The 25,180-nt window shown below is 39.3% G+C and overlaps 1 protein-coding gene and 1 long non-coding RNA gene across 2 annotated transcripts in view; both read right to left on the reverse strand.

Moving 5' to 3' along the window:
- Positions 1–25,180, reverse strand: part of LOC134793036 (uncharacterized) — an 814,647-nt gene that overhangs the window by 718,264 nt on the left and 71,203 nt on the right. The window lies entirely within an intron of this gene.
- Positions 4,564–25,180, reverse strand: part of LOC134793006 (zinc finger protein 91) — a 56,880-nt gene continuing 36,263 nt past the window's right edge. The window contains exons 5-7 of the mRNA XM_063764521.1: positions 5,760–5,858; positions 5,182–5,338; positions 4,564–4,774 (exon numbers count right to left, since the gene is read on the reverse strand). Of these exons, the coding sequence (XP_063620591.1) occupies positions 4,583–4,774; positions 5,182–5,338; positions 5,760–5,858 (448 nt within the window). The 3' untranslated portion in view covers positions 4,564–4,582. The remainder of the gene's footprint in view (positions 4,775–5,181; positions 5,339–5,759; positions 5,859–25,180) is intronic.

The raw sequence follows: 25,180 nt of genomic DNA on the forward strand, positions 1-25,180 counted from the left end.
TATACATATAGGTGCATACATTTATGGGTTCATACAAAAGTGGTTACTTCCTATCTACGTAATATCGAATAACAGACGGCAAGGTTGAGCACGCCTGCTACCGATGCAAATTGCCAAGGGACAGTCGGGAACCTATCGCCAAGGCACTAGCTAAACCTAAGGAGGTCAGGGAGAAGACTGCAAGTGGCTATCGAACTCCCGACCCATTGTGACTCGCCAAAGGACAGAGGTGTACCTATCGCTAAGGCAGTCGCTAGCTAAGTGATCTGATGCGGCGCGGACTGCGGCTTTTATTCGGTCCGGTCGGCGATCGTCGTGCGCGCTCGGTGCTCCTCGGTGCTGGCTGGTGTGACGCAGTACTGTGCGAGCGAGAAAGTATTCGAGCCCGCGCGTCGTGAGAATTAGTATTGTTACATTCTCCCCCTCTGGTACTCGGTAACGTCCCGTGAGAGTACCAGGATCAGTATTGTTACATTCTCTCCCTCTGGTGCTCGATGACGTCCCGTGAGAGTACCAGGATCAGTATTGTTACATTCTCTCCCTCAGGTGCTCGATGACGTCTCGTGAGAGTACCAGGATCAGCATTGTTACATTCTCCCCCTCTGGTGCTCGATGACGTCCCGTGAGAGTACCAGGATCTGGATTGTTATATTCTCTCCCTCTGGCACACGTATGTCTGAAGAGAGAGTACCAAGACAGGACTTGTGTAGAACGATGTCTCCTTCAGTTTCGCCAAGTTGGCACTATCTTACAAATACTGCCTGAGAGGGTGTTCGACGGAACCCTCCCCCTGGAGTGAAGCTGGTCTGATAGCATACATCAACTGTATTGGTGTGACTGTGGATTCTTCTGTTGCTACTTTGTCTTCAAGTTGTGTTGTTACTACCTTCTTTAGATGATTCGTCGTTTGCCTCCTTATTTATTTCGTACAGTCCCATTTTACACGTAGGGTACTTTAGAAAAATAATGTAGGGTAGGTGTAACTTCTTCTTTAAAAGAGTGGGTAGTTGTCATTGTTGAGCGTGACAACTCACAATGTAAAAAATACCAAGGGACAGTCTATGAACCTATCGCCAAGGGACCTAGGTAAGTCTGGGAGAAGACTGCAAGTGGGCTATCGAACTCCCGACCCATTGTGACTCGCCAAAGGACAGAGGTGTACCTATCGCTAAGGCAGTCGCTAGCTAAGTGATCTGATGCGGCGCGGACTGCGGCTTTTATTCGGTCCGGTCGGCGATCGTCGTGCGCGCTCGGTGCTCCTCGGTGCTGGCTGGTGTGACGCAGTACTGTGCGAGCGAGAAAGTATTCGAGCCCGCGCGTCGTGAGAATTAGTATTGTTACAGCGTTAAACTACAGTCCACTTATTATTTCACCACCTTTACAACACCTGAGACCAGCGAAGATTTTACAGTTCGTTTATTAATTCCATTAGGTATAGTTATTAACACGAGGATATATAGATAGTTCTATGGCACGTCAAATAATAATTTAATTAGTAATTGGCTCAAATAAGCAAGCCGATGGAAATGGAGGTTATTAGCGTATATTCAATTCAATTCAATTCAATTCAATATCTTTAATGTCAAAAAACACATGTCAAAATATACAATAGGTACGCAATAAAATTAAAAATACATAATCCACACAAATTAAAAAGGAATATATACAAATGTCAGAGTACATAATATTAGGTCATTACCTATGAAATTGGCGTTTTGTTCGGAGAATTTCAACGAAACACGAATTTCCATACAATTAATTTTGCGGATATTTTTTTGATGGCTAATTCAAACCAAACAAAATTTTTCCAGTAATTTTTGACACCTTTAAGGTATGTTTTCAATATCTCCATTTCTTGAAAATTGGTACCATTAGAAAAATATAAGTAATTTTAATACTCGAACCGACAGCACATGAAAAGACCTATTTTCAAGGCTTAATTCTGAACACAACAATAAAAAATAACAATTAATTGTATGTGAAATCGTTGTTTATTGAGTGCACTGTAGTTTTATTGTAATTGTGTATGTACTTTTGTAAAAAAAAAAAACTAGGATCAGACTTATATCTATGAACAAAAACGCCAATTTCATAGGTAAGGACCTAATATATACAATGTCAAAAATAGTGGTATATACAAATGTCAATAAAACTAACAAAAAATTAAAAAAATACAAATGTCAAAAAATATTACTTGACTCATTTTACATTAAATTTACAATAAAATTCTTTTACCGTGAAAAAAGCCTGGTCAATCAAAAAATCTTTCAACTTTTTAACAAATAGCTCATAAGAAGCCGCCTCTTTTATTTCACGGCTCAGGCTGTTATAAATTTTAATGCCAACTACCCCCAGCGAGTTGGATGATTTTACGAGCCTGACAAGGACAGATTTAATATCGCGATCTGTTTGCCTTTGATCAGGTCGACGCATAACAAAATCACTCTTGTGCTTAAACATATATTTTGCTACCTCAAAAATGTATAAACAGGGCACTGTTAGAATTTTTAATTCCCGGAAATACTCTTTTGTTGGAGTGAATGGCGGCACCCCAGACAACATTCTAACAGCCCTCTTCTGCAGTATGAAAACTCTATCCCTGTCGGCTGCCAGCCCCCAAAGGTCAATACCGTACACAAGGATCGAGTTTACATATGCGTAATATGCCAATCGGAGGTTCTCACGTGAAAGTGCAGGAGCAAGCCGAGACAGCGCAAACGACGCTTTGGCAAGTCTACTAGTAAGTGAATCAATATGTTTATCCCATTTTAAGCCGCAATCAAATTCAAACCCAAGAAACCGCACGTTCTGCACCTGTGGAAGCGTAATATTATTTATTGTTATGTCAAGGGGAGTGGGATACGGTCCTCTTAGCCAGAAATGCATTATCGATGTCTTATTAAGGTTAATCAAAAAGCCATTTACTTGGAACCAACATGTCAATTTTAATAATGTATTCAAAACGTTCCCCCTTAGCTCCTCAAAAGAATCACCGGTGACAATGGCACATCCATCATCAGCAAACATTATAAAATTACCATCTTGAAACAAACTAATGAGGTCATTAACCATCACCAAGAAGAGGAAATTACCAACCGCTGAACCCTGAGGGACAGAACAGTCATGTAGTGTCCTCATCTCAGACTTAGTGCCCCCCCCATCAACCGACACTACCTGTTCCCTGTCCTTCAAAAAAGATTTAATAAAATTTAAAAGACTAGCTTGTACACCATATCTTTGCAACTTATGTAATAATAATTTGTGATCAACCAAATCAAACGCACGGGACAAGTCACAAAAAACTGCTGCAACCATGTGCTTTTGGTCAATATACTGGAGGACACGCTGATTTACCGCACGAGCAGCATCTACCGTAGACCGGCCGTGGCGGTACGCATACTGGTGATCATGAAGTAACTTGTTTCTTTCAAAGTATTCCATTAACCTATTACAAAGACCTAGCTCAGCAACTTTCGATAGTGCCGGTACTAATGATATTGGACGGAAGTTTTTTATTTCTTCTTTCAATCCCTTGCCCTTGTAAACTGGACTAACCTTAACTATCTTTAACGAGCCAGGATGTACCCCAATGATGGCACACTGATTAAGCAGGGCACAAAAAATGTCTATGACATTATCAGGGAGTTTCTTTATAAGGTCCGCCGAAATATCATAAAAATCTGTCGAATGTTTAGATTTTATTGCTTTCAATAGTTTTTTAACTTCTGAAATAGTAAATAGGAAAGTATCAATATTAGTTGCTATTCAATCTTTAGATGTCACAACAGCGGAGCAGACATCATATAGATCCCCATTCGCGCTGACGAGGTGCTCACGCATCAGCTCCGTAGCGGTGACGGCGCAAGGGGCAGTCCACCGGACGGTATCGGCCTGTCAGTTAGAACAAAATTTTGACAGTCCCGAACAACTGACAGGCCGATACCGTCTGGCGGACTGTTAATCAGTGGGCTCCTTAAGGTGCAGTCGGAGGCGGCGCAAACAAATCGTCGCTATACTTACTCAACCTCATATCTGCCACAATCATTTGATGGAAATGTCGCTTTTCTTTCATTCGGAATACGGGTGCTTTTGTCATCAAATGAGTGTTGCAGATACGAGGTTGAGTAAGTATAGCGGCGAAATGTACAAGGGCGGGCAGTGCTATTAATTGTCACCGATTACCATCAGCGACATTATGCTTTTTCCACCGCTGCTGGAAGGCCTCGGTGGGCGCGCCGAAAGGCATGTTTTCAAAATTTGTAGGAAAACGTGCCTTGATTGGCTCAAAACAGTTGGAAATCAAGTCCTATGTACTCCCAGGAGTCCAAGGCACTGTTATTCTGTCATCAGATGCCTTGTAACGGCTTCAACGGTGGAGCGGACCTCATATAGATCCCCATGTGCGAGGACGAGGTGCGCGCGCAGCTCCGTAGCGGTGTCGGCGCCGAAGGTGCAATCGGCGGCGGCGCACATGTATAATGGAAGGCCGTGATGCACACGCCGGAGAGCGTGTTTTGAAAACTTGTAAGATAAGCTGCCTGTGCTCAAAATAGTAGGGAATCGATATGTACTTCCAGCACCGCTATTCTACCATCAGATGCCTTTTAACGGCTTCAACGGCGGAGCGTACATCATATAGATCCCCATGTGCGAGGACGAGGTGCGCGCGCAGCTCTGTAGCGGTGTCGGCGCCGAAGGTGCAGTCAGCGGCGGCGCACATGTATAATGGAAGGCCGCGATGTGCGCGCCGAAGAGCATGTTTTCGGAGGTTCTCCTGTAACAGATATTATGAAAATATATAAATTTCCAATCTCGCAGTAGGCAGTTTCGTGATATAGGAAAAAAAATGCACACGGGTACCTAATAACATTGTGTGGTGTGACAGAGACTTCGATCTTCAACACAAGGCGAATTGGCTTAAAATCCATAGCATGTAATATTTATTTATTAAGTACATACCTTGCCTTATAATACTTTTTAATACTTACCAGGTCTAGACCAGGCACCAGAGGTCTAACCTAACAAAATACTTACCTAAATAAATTTGCTATTTTGGAGGAACGTGATTTTACAGTAGGTCTCTATAATAATTTATTCCAGTGACCATAAAAACTTACTAATAAGCTGGTGCAGATAACGAAATAAAAGAAGCAAATAAAAATAGCATATCCATATATTTACCAAACTCGCGCAAGTAAACTCGCAGTGCGGACATTTGTATGGCTTGCGGGCTTCGTGGCAGATGAGGTGTCTCTTCATATGACTGTTCTGGTTGGTTCTGAACGGGCATTTGGGGCAGCTCAGGTGTTTCAGTCGTACGCCGTGAGTGGCGTAATGTCTGGAAAAGGTTTGATATAAAAGTTATTTTGCTAGAAGACCTACTACAGGATTCTTTACTATATTAATACTCATTATGAAGAAACCATGCGAGATATTTAGTAGTTTGTTCATTTTCATTTAATACTTTGAATATTAAAATAAATGAATATTGCTAAAAATAAAACCAGCAAAAACTAGTTTTGCATTTCCTTAGAAAGGCGCCATCTAACGACAACAGTAAACACGTTTGATGATAGCGTCCTCTCTGCGTGAGTTGTGACAACAAAATGAAACGCATGTAAAGAGTTCTTACAACATTAGTTAAGAGCTTCGTCAAAAATACGCAAGGTGGCGTTGTAATCAAAATTACTATTTTGTAATAAAATCTGAATATTTTGGTAATTAACATGGTTAAAGGATAAATATATTTTAAAACATACTTGGTATATTGTTTAGGTGTTGAAGCGACGTAACCGCATTGCTCGTAGGGGCACAGAAGTTCAGTAGCCGCCTGACAGGAATGTGAAGAGAGTTCGTGTCTGAAAAAACCAAAAAAAAATAATTTATTGGTGGTTCTGTAAACATTTTACTAATAAGTTAAATTGATAAGGTAGGTATGCGAATTGCTGTGATACATTATTTTATTTTATTTTATTTTATTGGTATTCAGGACAACAACAGCCGTAAATATACAACTTACAAAGTATTATTACATAATATAAGGCCAATAACACCCAAGTAGCACAGATAGCTCTATAACTACTCACTTTTAGTTCTATCTAACGCTCTCTGCGTATTAAGACACTTATAAGAGCACACTCGTGGTCCTACAGCTGTATAATAGATCTCAGTGATATTTATATAGCTTAGGGCTGATTAAAAGCTGCATTACGGCTCTGAAAACTACCATTAATACGCAAAGAGTGATATAAAGGTATATTTGCTAGGACCCTATACAGCTTTAAGGGTTATCAAATGCTTTAACCGTTATAAGGTCTGTTTAGTGGATAAAATTACGCCATGTGCTGTATAAGGAGGTAATTGTGGACTTTTATTACGTTGACTTATTAAGGGAGCACAAGTGAACTATTATGAAGCTAATAGACGTATAATGGAACACATGTGGCACATAATACAGCTTGTCGCTTAACATGTTTACCACTAAGCAGCTTTTATTACACTGACTTTTAAGGGAGCACGAGTGAACTAATATGAAGCCAATAGACGTATAATGGAACACATGTGGCGCATAATACAGCTTATCGCTGAACGTGTTTACCGCTAAGCAGCTTTTATTACGCTGACTTTTTAAGGAAGCACGAATGAACTATAATGAAGCCAATAGACGTATAATGGAACACACGTGGCGCATACGAGGGTCGCACTGAAATATTCGGGAATGGGACACTTAGAAATAACATAATAGAAACAGGCATATAATTTATAAAAATGTAACTCTTTATAAAACTTTTAAGGTATATTCCATTTGGTTGTCATTTGTATTTAAGAATTACTGGCAATTTGAAAATTGTATGTCGAACATTATTTGAATTTTTGGCCAAGTGATTTTTCGGATCATATTTTTAAACGGTTTTCAATATGCCCTCAGCGAACAAATAAAAGTTACAATGGGCTTCTGTTATTTTTTTATGAACTAGAGTTCATCGTACGCTCGTTTGCAGTTAAAATTAAATATGAAAGTCACTTTCATTTTATCCCATGGGTGATCTTAAAGAAGCATGTCATTCCAAAGCGACGTCAAAAATTAAAATCGCATTTGTGCTGTTAATTAAAAAGACTGCCAAAAAAGTTGCATATCGGCAGATTTCGACATTCCTAAATATTCATATGACAACAGTAAAAAAATCTTTTATATATATATATATATGTAAAAAAACTTCAATTCCGTTGGCTACTCCACGAATTTCATACAAAACCACTAAGGCCCCAAAATCGCCATACAAAAAGGACTTTGGGATTATGAGCCGTGTGCATTACAGAATGATTACTTTCAAAAGAAAATTTATATGCGTGGTCAGTTTGAGTTTAAGTATGTATTAAAATAAAGATTGACCGTCTAGATGCGACAGTTTTCTCTATTCCCGACATTTTCAGTGCAACCCTCGTAATACAGCTTATCGCTGAACATGTTTACCGCTAAGCAGCTTTTATTACGCTGACTTTTAAGGGAGCACGAGTGAACTAATATGAAGCCAATAGACGTATAAATGGAACACATGGGACGCATAATACAGCTTATAGCTGAACATGTTTACCGCTAAAGCAGCTTTTATTTCGCTGCCTTATTATAAGGGAGAACGAGTGAACTATTATGAAACCAATAGACGTATAATCGAACACATGTGGCGCATAATACGGCTTAGCGCTGAACATGTTTAGCGCTAAGCAGCCTATTATACTACCATTGGGACTGTCTGCATAGCGGCTGTTAAAACGTTCATAAGATGCCTTATAACTGTTTAGAGGTTCACTAGTGTATCGAAATAACGACTTGGACTTTATAGTGGGATATATAACAGTCGTATGCTGCATATAAGAATTTTAACGGTTCACGTTGCTTTTTAACATTGACCGCCATTTTATTGTATATAACCTACAAAATTGAAATTGCTTTTCCAACTTTTAAGGGTAACAATATGGTTTTGTGCCTGAGTTCTTAACCTAAATCATTAGTTTAGTACTTCCTATAACGTATTATTAACTTTTTATCTCATAATTCTGTCCGAACCACTGAAATAGTTTTTACACATAGCTTATTTATATCATTAATTTAAATAAATAGTGATTATTTTCGTGGCGCACTGAAATTTTCTTAGATAATGTATATATATAATGTCAATAAACTTGCATTCCCAAACATCTTTCTCGCATTAATATATAAAAGATCATGTACAAACATTTAACTAAACACTTTAACAAAATGACTTATGGTGCGCTTAACGTTTTTGCTTCAATATAAATATGTTCACCTCTGCGTTCGTCGTCACTATACTAAATATAATAGCTGATTTTTAAGGCAGAGGTGTAAAAGTATGTTATTAATTATCTTTTATTCAGCCCAACGTCAATCTTTCCCGGTATTAGGGCGCACATGTGACATATTAGCTGAATAAAGGGTAACTGGTGGTCTCTTACCCAGCCAATATACACCTCTTATAACTCCTGTTACCCCTTATAATTCCGTTAAATTGCTGCTACAACGCTCCTAAGTAGCTATGTGAACTTAAGGCTGCCTAATTTGTGCCCATTTAAGAGTTATAAAAGCTGAAAAGACGCTTATACAGCTCTTATGCAGTTTTTATATTCCAGCTTCAAGCGTATTCGTACTTCATTATGCGGCTGCTATACAGCTAATCTGTGCTACTTGGGCAGGTCATGAAGCGGTGGTGGCCGAGTGGATATGACGTCCGACTTTCAATTCGGAGGTCGCGGGTTCAAATCCTAGCTCGTACCAATGAGTTTTTCAGAACTTATGTACGAAATATCATTTGATATTTACCACTAGCTTTTCGGTGAAGGAAAACATCGTGAGGAAACCTGCATACATCTGCGAAGAAATTCAAAGGTGTATGTGAAGTCCCCAATCCGCATTGGGCAAGCGTGGGGACTATAGCCCAAGCCCTCTCGCGCATGAAAGGAGGCCTGTGCCCAGCAGTGGGACGTATATAGGCTGAAATGATGATGATGATGATGAATAACAGTTACATATCCGTTGGTTGACAAATAATATACATATATATTATTAAGTGATTGATGGATCGATACATGATTAATATGAAAAGTGAAAGAGGTAGGTACCCATTTTGCATGAATTTGATAGGTCACACATTAATGTGAATAATTCTTTAATGTAATTACACGGATAAAATCTATATGGCGTTTAATTTATCGCCCGTATTGGATTTACACACTGTATACGACTTGGAACTCAAAATCCCTTACAAAATGACATTACGCAAACGCGTACGTCACGTCACTCTATCGAATGAAATTTACACTAGGAGTACTCCTAGTACAGTTTACAGTAACGTCCTACGACATTTTTGTAGCCGTTTAAAAAATAAAGAGGAAGACAATATTAGATAGTTGGTTACACTTGCATAAAAAGCGGAAACAAAGCAGCCAATAAACATGGCCGGCAATAACATCAGTTAGGGCTGTGGACGGCGGCCAAGAAATGCAGCTGGATTCCGCACCACCCTGTATATTATAGCGAACGCCTGCCGAGGTCTAGGCTCAGACTAACGAATAGAATTACTATGGAAGTGAGACTAGAGCTCAGAAACCGGACCGGACAAGTGCGAGTCGGACACGCCCACCGAGGGTTCCGTACTTTTTATTATTTGTTGTTATAGCGGAAACAGAAATACATCGTCTGTAAAAATTTCAATTAGCTATCTCGGTTCATGAGATATAGCCTGATGACAGACAGATAGACAGACGGACAATGAAGTCTTAGTAACAGGGTCCCGTTTTTACCCTTTGGGTACGGAACCCTAACTGAAACTAGGCTAATGCTGCTCTCCTAAGCTAAAAAGCGGTATTTGCATATAGTTTTCTTTGAAAATACGGCCTTTTAGCTTAGGAGGGCAAAATGGTAGTAAAGCGACGACAATCACCCAGGGCGAGACGGATAACACGTTAACACCACCACCCTGTATGCCTCGACACTATCGCAGATATATATGCTGTCCAGGACAGCGGCAGATTTCCGATTCAACTCCGCCAGACTCATCTGCCAGACAGATCTGACGGACACATCTGTCAGTAGGTACCTGTAACCCTAGTTAAAGCCTAAAGATAGGAAATTAGAAGGAAACAACTACTCTTTCCAATAAAAAAATAAAGATATTATCTTCTTCCTCGCGTTATCCCGATTTTGCCACGGCTCATGGGAGCCTGGGGTTCGCTTGACAACTAATCCCAAGAATTGACGTAGGCACGATTTTTTACGAAAGCGACTGCCATCTGACTTTCAAATCCAGAGGGGAAACTAGGCCTTATTAGGATTAGTCCGGTTTCCTCACGATGTTTTCCTTCACCGAAAAGCGACTGGTAGGTAAATATCAAATGATATTTCGTACATAAGTTCCAAAAAACTCATTGGTACGAGCCGGGGTTAGAACCTGCGACCTCCGGATTGAAAGTTGCACGCTCTTACCGCTATAGCTAGACCACCAGCGCTCCTTCACGTAAAGTACACAAAAATAAAGATATTAATCGAAGAATAAAGATATTAATCTTTATTTTATATCGGAAAGACTAGTTGTTCTATTTTCCAGCCAAACCAAACACAGAAACACAATCATTAAGACAATTACCTAACTCAATCACACTTGCACCCTCAATGCACCATTCAAGCTGCATCCAAGTGCATTAATGCACTATAACGCTAAGATACGGCCTAAGTTCGGCCATCGGCGGCCGAGACGGCCCTTTATGGTGATGATGGCCGAGTTAGTTGGAATAGTGTGGTGGACTTAAGGACATAGTTCTAATCTAACGTGTGGTGTGCATACACTTTAATGATAGAAAAAAAACCGGTCAAGTGCGAGTCGGACTCGCGTTCCAAGGGTTCCGTACATAAATCCGACTCACGCTTGACTGCACTTTTCTAATAGGTACTATTTTGTGTATTTTTTTTTAAATTTTAGACCCAGTAGTTTCAGAGATAAAGGGGGGGGGGATGGTCGGACAGACAGACAGACGCACGAGTGATCCTATAAGGGTTCCGTTTTTTCCTTTTGAGGTACGGAACCCTAAAAACCGCAAACATGTCTAATACCTGCCACATATTCCGTCTCGAGTTTTGCGTGGCGCGCCATTTCTTTATTTCCTTTCTAATGACCTGGCTTTACGACCCTTTTTAAGTGAAATGTCATTTTAGTCCGTCATTTGAACATTATTGGATCAGTCATAATTAATACCTATAAATCAAAGATTGTCAACTGCTTGCAAAGTGTCAAAACATCAAACGTCTACACATCCGACACCTATTGCTAATAAATACCAACAATTCAATTTAATCCATACAAGCCAATCTCAACATAAACAAGATGGCCGCCACGTGTGGACAATAAAGTATGCTCTCGAAATACTTTGATGGACGGAGGAAGGAATTTATTTCCGTATTGTGTTAACACATCAGCGGATCATCTCAAAGAGAAAATTGTAGCGGAAAACGAAACAGCAGGCCCCAATTTCACCACGGTGACAGGTGCGACAATTGTAAAATCACTGTTGCTGACGTCACAGGCATCCATGGGCTACGGTTACCACTTACCATCGGGTGGGCCGTATTCCTGTTTGCCACCATCATTGTATTATTTAAAAAAACTTTATTATATCGGAAAAAAAACAGATATTTCTTTTGCGAAGTTTCTGACAATTGTCAAGATTTAGAAGAATTGTAGGTAATTCTTGACAGGTAATGAGTTATATGTCGGAATTTCGTGACAATTGTAGTGTTTCTTGTGACAATTGTCATAAACTTAGCAAAAGAAATATCTGTTTTTTTCCGAAATAAAGTTTTTTTTAATAAAACAATGATGGTGGCAAACAGGAATACGGCCCGCCCGATGGTAAGCGGTAACCGTAGCCCATGGATGCCTGTGACGTCAGCAACAGTGATGTTTTACAATTGTCGCACCTGTCACGGTGGTGAAATTGGAGCCAGGTATGTATTAACTTTGGCTTAGTTATCGACTATAAAATATTTAAAAATCGAATATGTTATCGTATACATTTTGTATATCCCTGCCGTTTGTTTCCGTCATCACTCTAAGCAACAACTTTTCCATCTTCACCATTAGACGCAGTGGCGGATTTCCCATAAGGCACAGTAGGCCCGGGCCTAGGGCGGCGAGATATTGGGGGCGGCAAATTCTCACAAAAAATTCGCTGATGATAACAAGAAATACCTAACTCAAAATTAGGCCAGGCAACGAATTCTCAAAAAAAGGCATAGAGGGAAATGCTTGGAACACAATTTTTGACTTCGTAACTTTGTTTGTACTAGTTAGGAGGTGAATCAAAAGTCCCCGGCAGTAGCCCTAAGGCCGGGGGAAGAGGGGAGTTTGAAGGTCCCATTTTTCGATTTTGCACTTATATCTCGGAAACTATGCGTTCTAACGGCATGATCATTATCCAAAATCAAAGCTGATTTTTGCTCCAAGTTTTACTCAGTCAAGTTTTTCGATATCTTTGTGATTTCGCAGTTTCGGTCGCGCCAAGATGGCTGAAAAGCATCAGCTGATCGAGTTTAACTGTCATTTATCTACAGGGCTCTCCACACTTGTGCGCGAATCGCGGCGCGAAGATTGTTTACGCCTTCGCGTCTTGTTCCCCGTTTTTAGTCGGTTTTTCGGCCCGCGTCAACGGAGCAAGTCAGAATAGTGTGTAACGTGAAGTCTTGCTAGTTCGCGCGAACGCGCGAAGGCGTGAACAATCTGCGAAATCGACGCAACACTCGCGTTCGCGGCTTCGCTCCGCGATTCGCGCACGAGTGTCGAGGGCCCTGTAGATAAATGACAGTTTAACTCGATCAGCTAACGCTTTTCAGCCATCTTGGCGCGAAGTGTGGAGTCATACGTCAAAGTTGAAAGGACATTTTACTCTTTAAATATGATTAGTAATAAATAAAACTACCCAATAAACTGTTAAAATCTTTCGGGTTCCTTTCCTCGTGAGCACCGTGAACACAATAATAATAATTGTAGGAAATGTAATGCAAAATTACAGACGTTCAAGAGCGGATATCTCAAAAACTAAACAAGCTAGGTACTTACCGGTCGAAAAACTCGACTGTATCAAACTTGTAGCAAATTTAATCAGCTTTAATTTTGCATAATGATCATGTCACAAGGACGCATAGTTTCTGAGATATTATAAGCGAAAAACCGAAAAATGGGACCTTCAAACCCCCTACTCCCGCCCGCTCAAGGGCCTACGAGTCCAAACAAAGTTACTAAGTTAAAAATGCGTCCCAAGCATTTCCCTCTATACCTTTTTGTTGCCTGACCTAAATGTAGTCAATATGTGGTATTATCTATGAAAAGGGACCTTATTGTCGATGGCGCTTACGACACTAACATCGATGAGCACAAAACGTAGTAGTTTAAAATTGGGGATTCTGGCCCATTTTAGTTATTTTGATTTCCAATTTAGCAATTAAGTTTCTTTGATTACTGGAACATTCAATGTTGCTGTCTATCCAATGCGGAGGTCAATTTATGTTATGTGACGCTGATGAACTTATCAGTCATCGGGTTTAAAGGTCCCTTTGTAGTTTTTTATAAATAACTCGTAAACGGTGACCTGTAGCAAAAATGTTCTGATACATAAGTAATCTGCGTAAAATTGTCTACATTAAATATGCTATACACTTTTTCGCTAGGATCAGTATTTAAAAAAATATTTAAGGTAAAAAGTTAAATATGATCAATTGTTAATATTTTTTGTAAATAACTCGTAAACGGTGGCCTGTACCAAAAAATGTTCTGATACATAAGTAATCTACTTAAAATCTACTCACACCAGAGGATGCTGAAGACCGGACGCTTAGCTAAAACGCTAGGTTGAAGGAGAAGAAGATTGATCCTAGCGAAAAAGTGTATAGAATATTTAAGGCGCTCTTATACTCGAGTTTTACGTTTTCAAGGGGGTGAAGCAGACGAGTGGTAGAACGGGCAGGCGGGCGCCCCGCGCGGCGCACCGCACCATTCCCGCGCAGCACGTCTACGTCCTTATTCTGACGACATCGGTATTCTGAATCGTCAGTTCCGGGATTTTTAGTTCGGCAATTAATATTGAAAAAGATTTATTAGTAAATTCGAATTTTGATGAGTACTTAATGAAATTAAAAACCGGACAAGCGCGAGTCGGACTCGCCCACTGAGCCCACCGAGGGTTCCGTACTTTTTAGTATTTGTTGTTATAGCGGCAACAGAAATACATCATCTGTGAAAATTTCAACTGTCTAGCTATCACGGTTCGTGAGATACAGCCTGCTGACAGACGGACGGACGAACGGACGGACAGCGGAGTCTTACTAATAGGGTTCCGTTTTACCCTTTGGGTAGGGAACCCTAAAAATGGTAGGTAAGACGGTGAGGTCGGTGAGTGTACCTAAATAATTATTAATTATATGTATACAATATGAGTGTATACTTGACTGATCATGTTTTTGTAAAAATCGATTTCGACTGGCAAAACATATTATTTTTTGGCAACCGGGTTTTTTAACCTAATTAGACCCCGCTGAATCCGAAATTGCCGGTTGATTGATCGAATTCTTGACTGGAAGTGAGATAGTTGATATTAAAGGTCCCTTTTTTTTAGTTTTTCGTAAATAACTCTTAAACGGTGGCGCATAGCAAAAATTTTCTTAAACATAAGTAATCTGCATAAAATTGCCTACAAGAAAGATTCCGTACAATTTTTCGCTAGGATCAATATTCAAAGAGATATTAAGGCGGGAAAGTTAATTATAATCACTTTTTGAAGGTCTCTTTTTTTAGTTTTTCGTAAATAACTCGTAAACGGTGGCCAATATAAAAAAAATTGTTAAACGTTAATAATCGACACAACATTTTCAATAAAAAAAGATTTAGTACATTTTTAGCAGGGATCAATATTTAAAAAGATAATAAAGAGGGAAAGTTAATTATAATAAATTCTAAGGTTCCTTGTTTTTATTTTTTCGTTAATAATTTGAAAAGTATGACTCATAGCAAAAACAAATTTTACGCAAATAATAAACATAAAATTTCCTACAAGAAACTTGTAGAACACTTTTCGCTAGGATCAATATTTAAAAAGACAAAGCATCCGGTAAGTCAATTATAATCAATTTTAAAGTCCCTTTTTAGTTTTTTGTAAATAACTCGTAAACGGTGTCCCATAGCACAATAGGTTTTTATGAATAAATAATCTCCATAAAATTTTCTGCAAAAAACATCTGAACACTTTTCTCTAGGATCAATATTTAAAACGATATTAAAGGAAGAAAGTTAATCACAATCAGTTCACAGGTCGCTTTTTTTTCGTAAATAACTCGTAAACGGTTGCAACGGGGGCAGTTGCAAAAAATATTATACATAAATATTGAACATAAAATTGTTCACAAAAAAGGTTTTGTACACTTTTTCGCTACGATCAATATTTAATGAGGTATTTAAGGGGATAAGTTAATTATAATCAATTTCCAGGTCCTTATTTTAAGTTTTTCGTAAATGACTCGTAAACGGTGGCCCATAGCAAAATAGGTTCTTAATGTTAACTAACCCCCCTTGGCTAAAAAGTGGCCTCCATGTTTAAAATTCATTTGTTTACGTAAGATGTCCGTCTTTGGGTCACGAATTTACATGTGTGTACCAAATTTCAACTTAATTGGTCCAGTACTTTTGAAGAAAATGGGCTGTGACAGACGGACAGACAGACAGACAGTCGCACGAGTGATCCTATAAGGGTTCCGTTTTTTCCTTTTGAGGTCCCTAAAAACTAAAAAAAGTGACATGTGAATTGATTGTAATGAACTTTCTTCCTTTAATATCGTTTTAAATATTGATCCTAGAGAAAAGTGTTCAGATGTTTTTTGCAGGAAATTTTATGAAGATTATTTATTCATAAAACCTATTTTGCTATGGGACACCGTTTACGAGTTATTTACAAAAAACTAAAAAGGGACTTTAAAATTGATTGTAATTAACTTACCGGCTGCTTTGTCTTTTTAAATATTGATCCTAGCGAAAAGTGTTCTACATGTTTCTTGTAGGAAATTTTATGTTTATTATTTATGTGTGATCAACAGGGTAAAGACCGGTAGTGATCACCGAATCGTAAGAGGCACACTGAATATCAATATTAAACTTGAAAGGTCCAGCCTGATGAAGTCTACGCTCCGACCTACTCGAGCCCATATTCAAAACCCCGAAAGCTTTCAACTCGAGCTCTCTAACCGCTTTGCTTGCCTAGAGAACTTGGCTTCAGTGGACGAAATCAACGACGGGCTAGTGGAAACTGTCCACACAGTAGGGTCTAAGTTTTTTAGACCCCGCCGTAAAGATAGACCTCAGAAATTGACCGAGCAAACCTTAAACCTCATGGCTGAACGACGCTCGCTACAGTTGCAGTCTCCCGATGACGCGGAGTCATATAGGCAGCTCAATAGACGTATATCTAAGTCCTTGCGACATGATCTGCGTCTCTTTAATACTAACCGTATTAAAGAGACTATTGAGCGAAACCAAGGCTCCAAAGTGTTCGCAAAGGACAAAGCAACGCAAGCAAAGCAAGGGTCTATTGGGCAAAGCCAGCTGACAAAGCTGAAACGGGAAGATGGCAGCATAGCGTCGAGCAAAGCGGAGGTTTTAGGTGAGATCGAGAGGTTCTATGGACAGTTATACACTTCGATCGCAAAGCCCGTTGACAGCTTGGTAGGAGATCCAAGAGCCAAGCTGTCCCGACATTATACCGAAGATATCTCGGACATCAGTCTGTACGAGATTAGGATGGCCCTGAAGCAGCTTAAGAACAACAAGGCGCCGGGCAAAGACGAAATCACTTCAGAGCTTCTGAGAGCGGGTGGAACACCGGTACTTAAAGTCCTCCAGAAGCTCTTTAATTCCGCCTTGTCCGAGGGCATAACGCCTGAAACATGGAATAGAGGCGAGGTGGTGCTGTTCTTCAAAAAAGGTGATAACAACCTATTGAAGAACTACAGACCCATCACGCTTCTGAGCCATGTCTATAAGCTGTTTTCAAGGGTCATCACGAACCGTCTCGAACACAGACTTGATGACTTCCAGCCTCCCGAACAAGCCGGTTTCCGAAAAGGCTATAGTACCATAGACCACATCCATACGTTGCGGCAAGTTATACAGAAGACCTAAGAGTATAACTTGCCATTATGCTTAGCGTTTGTGGACTATGAGAAAGCCTTCGATTCGGTGGAAACATGGGCGGTGCTTGAGTCTCTTCAGCGATGCCATATTGACTATCGGTACATCGAAGTGTTGAAGTGTTTGTATAATAACGCCACCATGTCGGTCCGAGTACAGGAGCAGAGCACGAGGGCGATTCCATGGAGACGTTATCTCTCCGAAACTGTTTACTGCCGTAATGGAAGACGCCTTCAAGCTCCTGGAATGGGAAGGACTTGGCATTAGACATGTGTAAGTAATGCTCGTAATATCACAAATGAGATATCTCTCGAACGCGTACTATGGCATCACGTATCACTTCGCGAAATCAACCAGTACTTCAAACATCACGCATCACGCGAGCCGCGCGAGCGCCAACGACCGGCCCGGCCGAAGCGCGCGAAATAGATTCAATTCCACACAGATTGACGCGCCGATATGAATAGTCAGTTCAAGTCTACTCACAGAGCGCGTAATGTGTAATGCCACTTGTGATAGTGTCATGTTTGTTCGCCATGCCTTCATTGCTTTGTTATCTCGCTCGCACTCGCACTCAGTGCTCGCTCGCTCTCGCTCTGCGATGCTTTCGGCTATCTTCGGAATAATTCGGATCGGTCCGCTCGGCCGATCGTCGCGGTGCGTTTAAGTTGTCGCAAATTTCACTAATATTCTTACGAATAAGATTTGCTGCATCTGCAATAGATTTAAAACTCTAATGCGTCCACGTAGAGCTTAAAATGTTTTCTTATAGTACGAGAAGGACGTGGCTAAATCGAGTAATTTATTTGAGATTTTGAATTTGACGAAAACAAAACCGTTCTTTATTATTGTTGTGAAATGTTTGGTTGACTTTCGCGGTTCGCGGTAAACGAAGTACGAGTTATTACTTATTTATCCCGTAATTTAATTGTGATTGAGACTGACTGTAGATATTCGATTTGTGTAGGTATATAGTGTACATATAATGTAAATTGTAGAAAAAGAAACATGTAAATATTGTAAATAATGTATTATATAAATGAAGTTGATTTCTAAATACACCAAACTTCGCATTTAGTTTACGTATATAATAGACGTATATTTTATTCTACTTTTAATTCATATTTCTTAAATAATTATCGAAGTTTGGCAGTCCTAAGCCTGGAATTCCATTTTGTTTTGGTAAAGTATGAAGGGAAATCAATTTGAATGCAGGTATATCTAGATATCTACCTCCGAATCAAAGACATATGTAACTTCGTATAAGACGAATAAAGTCTAAGGAAAAAACGTGCCTCGGAATTCAAGTAAAAGTCATTCTCGAATAGATGCCGCACACACCTTTAGCCTATCCTCAGCTAGATGGCGTGACGACACCGTTTCATATTTAACAATTTTAACACATAGATATCAGTGAATGAACATGGATCAAAATGATATAAAAATAATAAAATCATTTATCCATATATATACATTTTTTGATAACTTTATACGTTTTAATTTTGAGTTTTAGCCGTGTGTCGATAGATGGCAGTAAATTTACAGTGACTACAAAATTTACAATGACAGGACTAGGGCTTGCAATTCGAATATTCGAATATGTCGAATATTCGACCTGTTTTGATATTCGAATATTCGGCCGCTCAGGTTTCGAATATTCGAATATTTTTTATTACTAGGTAAAATCTATTTTCATCCGTTATAGTTACAGTTTCTGTGTATTTTGCCGGGTATTAACAGTGAATGAGGAACCGTATGTACCCAAAGGTACCCAAATGCGAAGGAAATAATGTTTTTACTGTATTCCTCTCAATAGGCTTCATGAATACAGTTAAACCTAAGAACCTAACTCAATTTCAAAGGAAACGAAATCAAAAAGTATGTTTTATTACGGTGCGGCTAATGCTTTTTCTAGGTACAAGTAACTTTACGTAAGTTTTAAGATAAAGGGTCATTTTCTTTATTGAGTAAAAGCGTACCTTAAGCGAATATTCGAAGTCTAAACCTTGCCCTTTATCGCAATTCACAAATTTGATCATACCAAACCTACCGAACTATGCACCTTTAGCTAACGAATAATCCACCCCGTAGTCAGCCAACTTTTTCCCTTAAATATTCCAATACCAATTATATAACTTATTATATAACAGCCGACCATTAGGAATCAAAACTAAACTTGCCAAGACTAATAAAGTCAATAAAGATTCAAAATACAATGGAATTAAAGGCCATTTTACAGGCTTCTTAACGACAAGAAGTTAATTTAAATCAGAAAATGATTAGTGATTACCTCCTAAAATGTTTTCTCTCTTACATACGTGTTTGGATGGTTAAAGTTATATTAATTCACGCAACGACGCATTTATAATAAAAAGTTTTATCAAGAAATATTGAAAATGTCTAATTTTTGCGTTTTAGGTACTTACTTGCTTTTATAAACGTGGGTATTTCAGAGTAGGATGATAAAATCTAGTCAATAAGTGGATTTCTGCAAAATATCATTAATTTTAGCAATATGTGAAAAAAGCTTTTGAATAAAACGATAATAAACCGATTTTTCGTTCCTTTTCTTATTTTTTTAAAATATTCGAATAATTATTCGAATACCTGAAAGTTTCGAATATTTGCAAGCCCTAGACAGGACCCCTCTATACTATCTATTCTTTTTGCTCCGAATCTTACATACATAATTAGTAATTACATTATTTATGATTTTTAAGAATTAACAAACAATCATTCACATAGCGGTGACAAAACGCAACACGTAATTAATAGATCGATCGCCGATACGGATACGAGACGCCCTAGAATCACTAGAGTGCTGTAGATGCGCTGCGTAATGTAGGAGATAGCTGTAATGTGGCCATCTCGCGCGCGCCCGCGCGCTGTTTCACGTTCGGGTCATGTTTCGAGTGATGAGTGATGTGATATCTCAGTGTAATATTACGTGTTCGAAAAAGTGATGTGATATAGCATTTCTTTTTGAAGCACTGTTTCGCGCATGTCTACTTGGCATCAACATCAACGGCGAATACATCACTCACCTTCGGTTTGCCGACGATATCGTAGTCATGGCAAAGTCGATGGAGGAACTCAGCATGATGCTCGATGACCTCAACCGAGTTTCACAACGGGTGGGCTTGAAAATGAACATGGACAAGACGAAACTTATGTCAAATGCCAATGTTGTGCCCATCCCAGTCTCTGTTGGGAACTCGGTACTCGAAGTTGTTGACTCGTACATCTACCTAGGACAAGTAGTCCAATTAGGTACGTCCAACTTCGAGAAAGAGGTCAACCGCCGAATCCAACTCGGTTGGGCAGCGTTCGGGAAACTACGTAATGTCTTTTCGTCCGACATACCTCAGTGCCTCAAGACGAAAGTCTTTACTCAATGTGTGCTACCAGTGATGACTTACGGCTCCGAAACGTGGTCTTTCACTATCGGCCTCATCTCAAAACTCAAAGTCGCTCAACGAGCTATGGAGAGGGCTATGCTCGGAGTTTCTCTACGTGATCGAATCAGAAATGAGGAGATCCGTAGACGAACTAAAGTCACCGACATAGCCCACCGGATTAGCAAGCTGAAGTGGCAATGGGCAGGCCACATTGCACGCAGAGAAGATGGCCGATGGGGTCGAAATGTGCTCGAGTAGAGACCACGGACTAGCAAGCGCAGCGTAGGACGTCCACCCACAAGATGGACAGACGATCTTCTTAAGGTCGCCGGAAGACGCTGGATGCGGGTCGCTTCCAACCGGCACATATGGAGGTCCAAGGGGGAGGCCTATGTTCAGCAGTGGACGTCTTATGGCTGAGATGATGATGATGATGATGATTTATGTGTAAGATTTGTTTTTGCTATGAGTCATACTTTTCAAATTATTAACAAAAAAATAAAAACAAGGAACCTTAGAATTTATTATAATTAACTTTCCCTCTTTATTATCTTTTTAAATATTGATCCCTGCTAAAAATGTACTGAATCTTTTTTATTGAAAATTTTGTGTAGATTATTAGTTCATTTTTTTTATATTGGCCACCGTTTACGAGTTATTTACGAAAAACTAAAAAAAGGGACCTTTAATATCACATATCTCACTTCCAGTCAAGAATTCGATCAAGCAACCGGCAAATTCGGATTCAGCGGGGTCTAATTAGGTTAAAAAACCCGGTTGCCAAAAAGTAATATGTTTTGCCAGTAGAAATCGATTTTTACAAAAATGTGACCAGTCTAAATTATTCAATTTGATTAATTTTATAGCCTTTTAAAATATGTTTACACAATTTATCATTCGTGACTGAATTCCGGATTGGTTAGATGGGTGTGTGCCTTTGCTGCCCAACTTGTTATAAAATGACAATATGACGGACGAATGTCTGAAATGTCACCGTATTTAAGAATTATTTTGCTTTTCTTCGTAAGTATGTTGAAAAACATTGTGTGTATAACATATTTGCATATTTATACTGTGATTACCCATTTTATGAAACGTCCGCTAAACTAGCACAGGTCCGACGCTGACAGTGGTCACGGGCGTACTGGCGTGAGGAATAGGCGCAAGGTATTGCCGCGTAGGGTGTAATTTAGTAGGCAAAATGTTGAATTCATCAAATGATGAATGAAAAAATTAACGTATCGATACTATCGATAAAAGGACAAGCAATAATGAAGATTTACTTAAAGAAGTAAGTTTCATATACATTTTCGTCCTAGTACTTCTAACATAAGGAAATAAAGACAGTGTTAGGCATGTTTTCAACTTAAGATTCTATCGAGAAAATAATGAGCCGTCGTGTTTCTGACAAGCAATAACGTAGTTCAAGGACTGAAGTTATATATACTAGAAAATAATGCATGAAATCCTTGTAAAAGTCTGTAAATATGGTGGTGGTAATCAAAGAAACTTAATTGCTAAATTGGAAATCAAAATAACTAAAATGGGCCAGAATCACCAATTTTAAACTACTACGTTTAGTGCTCATCGATGTTAGTGTCGTAAGCGCCATCGACAATAAGGTCCCTTTTCATAGATAATACCACATATGATGGGTGCTGATGCTGAGAAAGGGGGGCGGCTACAGGGCCTGGGGCCTAGGGCGGCAAAGACTGCAAATCCGCCACTGATTAGACGGTTATAGTACCTATAGCAGTCCTCAACTGTGCGTTTCTCCAGAAACTTCCTCTTTTGCACTGCTAAATTGTGGAATGGCGGAATTACTGGTGTTGCTATTGTCGATAGGCGACGCTAATTGCTTACCATCAGGCGACTCGTCTGTTATAGTTTGCCTCCTACATCGCATACAAAAAGAACCTACATATTATAAGGTGGTGGTAATAGTGCTCGACATCCTAATGCCCAATAGATGACACCCTGCTGTCACCTCTATTGACAATGACTTAAGTTTCAAGATGACATGTACTGGGACCGCGTTGAGCACCAGTACCACCACCTTACACGTGAAACCTATCCGGTGCGACTATCAAAAGCCCTAATCTCTCACAAATTCTTTCAGATTGACTTTCCATACCAATCTTACAGTACACAAGAATGGTCATTATGGTCAACCATCAAGTTATAAAGGATTTCCCATTAGGTATGTGTAGAAAAAGTCTAAAAATAATCGCTCATAGTTTCCACAATTTCACTTTAAAGTCGACCTACTCACGACGCACTCATCTCCCATAGCCACCAGAATGATCAACCATTGAATGTGTCCCGATACGTGTACTTAAAGAAAAATTGGGAAAACCCACAGTTTCATTTTCCTTACAAACCGACCTACTGTATCCATCTCCCGTATACCCAAGAATGATCAACCATCAAATTATGAATGTTTCCCGATATGTGTGAAGGAGTTGTGTGACGTGTGACACGGTGCATCCTGCGCACATACCGATTTCAAAACAACCAACCGCCATACAATATCCAACCCATTTTCAACTTCATTTCTTAGCTATTATGGTTGATTTTGGTTTGATCAATGAAGGGTGCATAGGACTTTTTTTGTAAATATGTCGGTATTGCAAATCGGTGGCGTGTATCATTTATTTCCTTTACTTTGTTCATGACAACGCGATTTGTGAGTTTAACACGTGTATGACGAAAATATTAAGGTTTCTAAACTGGGAAATGGAATTTGTTGGTGTAAATTATATTATAGAATTAATAGAAAATAATTATGCATAGTTTTGATCGGAATGGGGAGTATTACTGCAATGTTCTGCCGCCAGAGTGGAGCACTAGTGCACGTAGTAAACCATAGAGTAACTTGTACATACTATTAGGCATTTTTAGGGTTCCGTACCCAAAGGGTAAAACGGGACCCTATTACTAAGACTCCGCTGTCCGTCCGTCCGTCCGTCTGTCCGTCTGTCCGTCTGTCCGTCTGTCCGTCCGTCCGTCCGTCCGTCTGTCTGTCACCAGGCTGTATCTCACGAACCGTGATAGCTAGACAGTTGAAATTTTCACAGATGATGTATTTCTGTTGCCGCTATAACAACAAATACTAAAAACAGAATAAAATAAAGATTTAAATGGGGCTCCCATACAACAAACGTGATTTTTGACCAAAGTTAAGCAACGTCGGGAGTGGTCAGTACTTGGATGGGTGACCGTTTTTTTGTTGCTTTTTTTTCGTTTTTTTTTTTTGCATTATGGTACGGAACCCTTCGTGCGCGAGTCCGACTCGCACTTGCCCGGTTTTTGACAAGTTTTCACTATGACATTGATGCATCAAGGCGGACTTAATGTCACTATGACAATGTATCTCCCAAGGCGCCTAAAATTTATCCACACCTCCTGGGATGGAGCAAACTCGGATTATACGAATTTAGGACCTAATGAAGGTATTAAAATGATTTCTAGCTTGCTGGGAATTGATTCCTCATAACGTTTTTTTGGATCTAATTTGATTGGCCTATAATTAAACTACCTTTTGCCCGCGACTTTGTCAGCGTAGAATTAGTAATTTAGGTAAGTAGCTATTATTTTATTCAATCTGTGTTTTTTTCATTCCCCATACAAACATGACCTCCCCTTTCACCCCCTTAAAGGGTGATTTCTTGAATGAAATCTACCCTTTGTCCTTCCCCGGGAATCAAACTATTATATCTCTATACCAAATTTCAACTAAATCGTGCACCAGCGCCGGTGCTACACCGCGCGGGCGGGACAGTTCCTATCGACAAAGTTTGTAATGCAGTTGTTGTTAAGTTCCCATACAAAATTCGACCCCTTTAAGAGATCATTTCTGGGATAAAAACTATCCTATATCCTTCCTCGGGACTCAAACAATATCTATACCAAATTTCATCTAAATCGGTTCAGCGGTTTACGCGTGAAGACCTTTCACGAGACAGACAGACAAACAGACTTCCTTTTATAATAATATTAAGTATGGATATGAAATAGGTTTTTTCATTTTAACATTTTCATAGATCCTACGGCACCTTGATAAATGAACGCGCCAGTTATATAACTACATTATATGGTTTACATGTCGAAATATACTTAAGGAATAAACATAAAAAAAATATTGACCCAAAAAAAGCCAACATACATACATACATTTCCTAATTGGCAATCCTATAGTTCGTTTTTTTTAGCATTAGAAAGAACTTGAAAGAAGGTAAACGATCTTGACATGTCTTTTAATTGAAAAACGCTTTTTAAAAATCAGTAACTATTACTTATGAAAGCAGAAGAATATAAATGATCGTATTAGATTCATATTTGTTACATATTTGCCGTAACTTATTTTTAAAATGTGTTTTTCAATTAAAAGACACATCAAGATTGTTTACCTTATTTCTAATCCTAAAAAAACGAACTATAGTTGTAAGCCCGATCTTTAGTTATAACATCTCCGATAGATGGCTCTGCGCGTAGATTAGATGTCGCTATCGATGTGTCGACGTAGTCTGCATATTGTTTCGG

Source organism: Cydia splendana, chromosome 8 (genome assembly GCF_910591565.1).
Source record: "Cydia splendana chromosome 8, ilCydSple1.2, whole genome shotgun sequence".
Lineage (NCBI taxonomy): Eukaryota > Metazoa > Arthropoda > Insecta > Lepidoptera > Tortricidae > Cydia > Cydia splendana.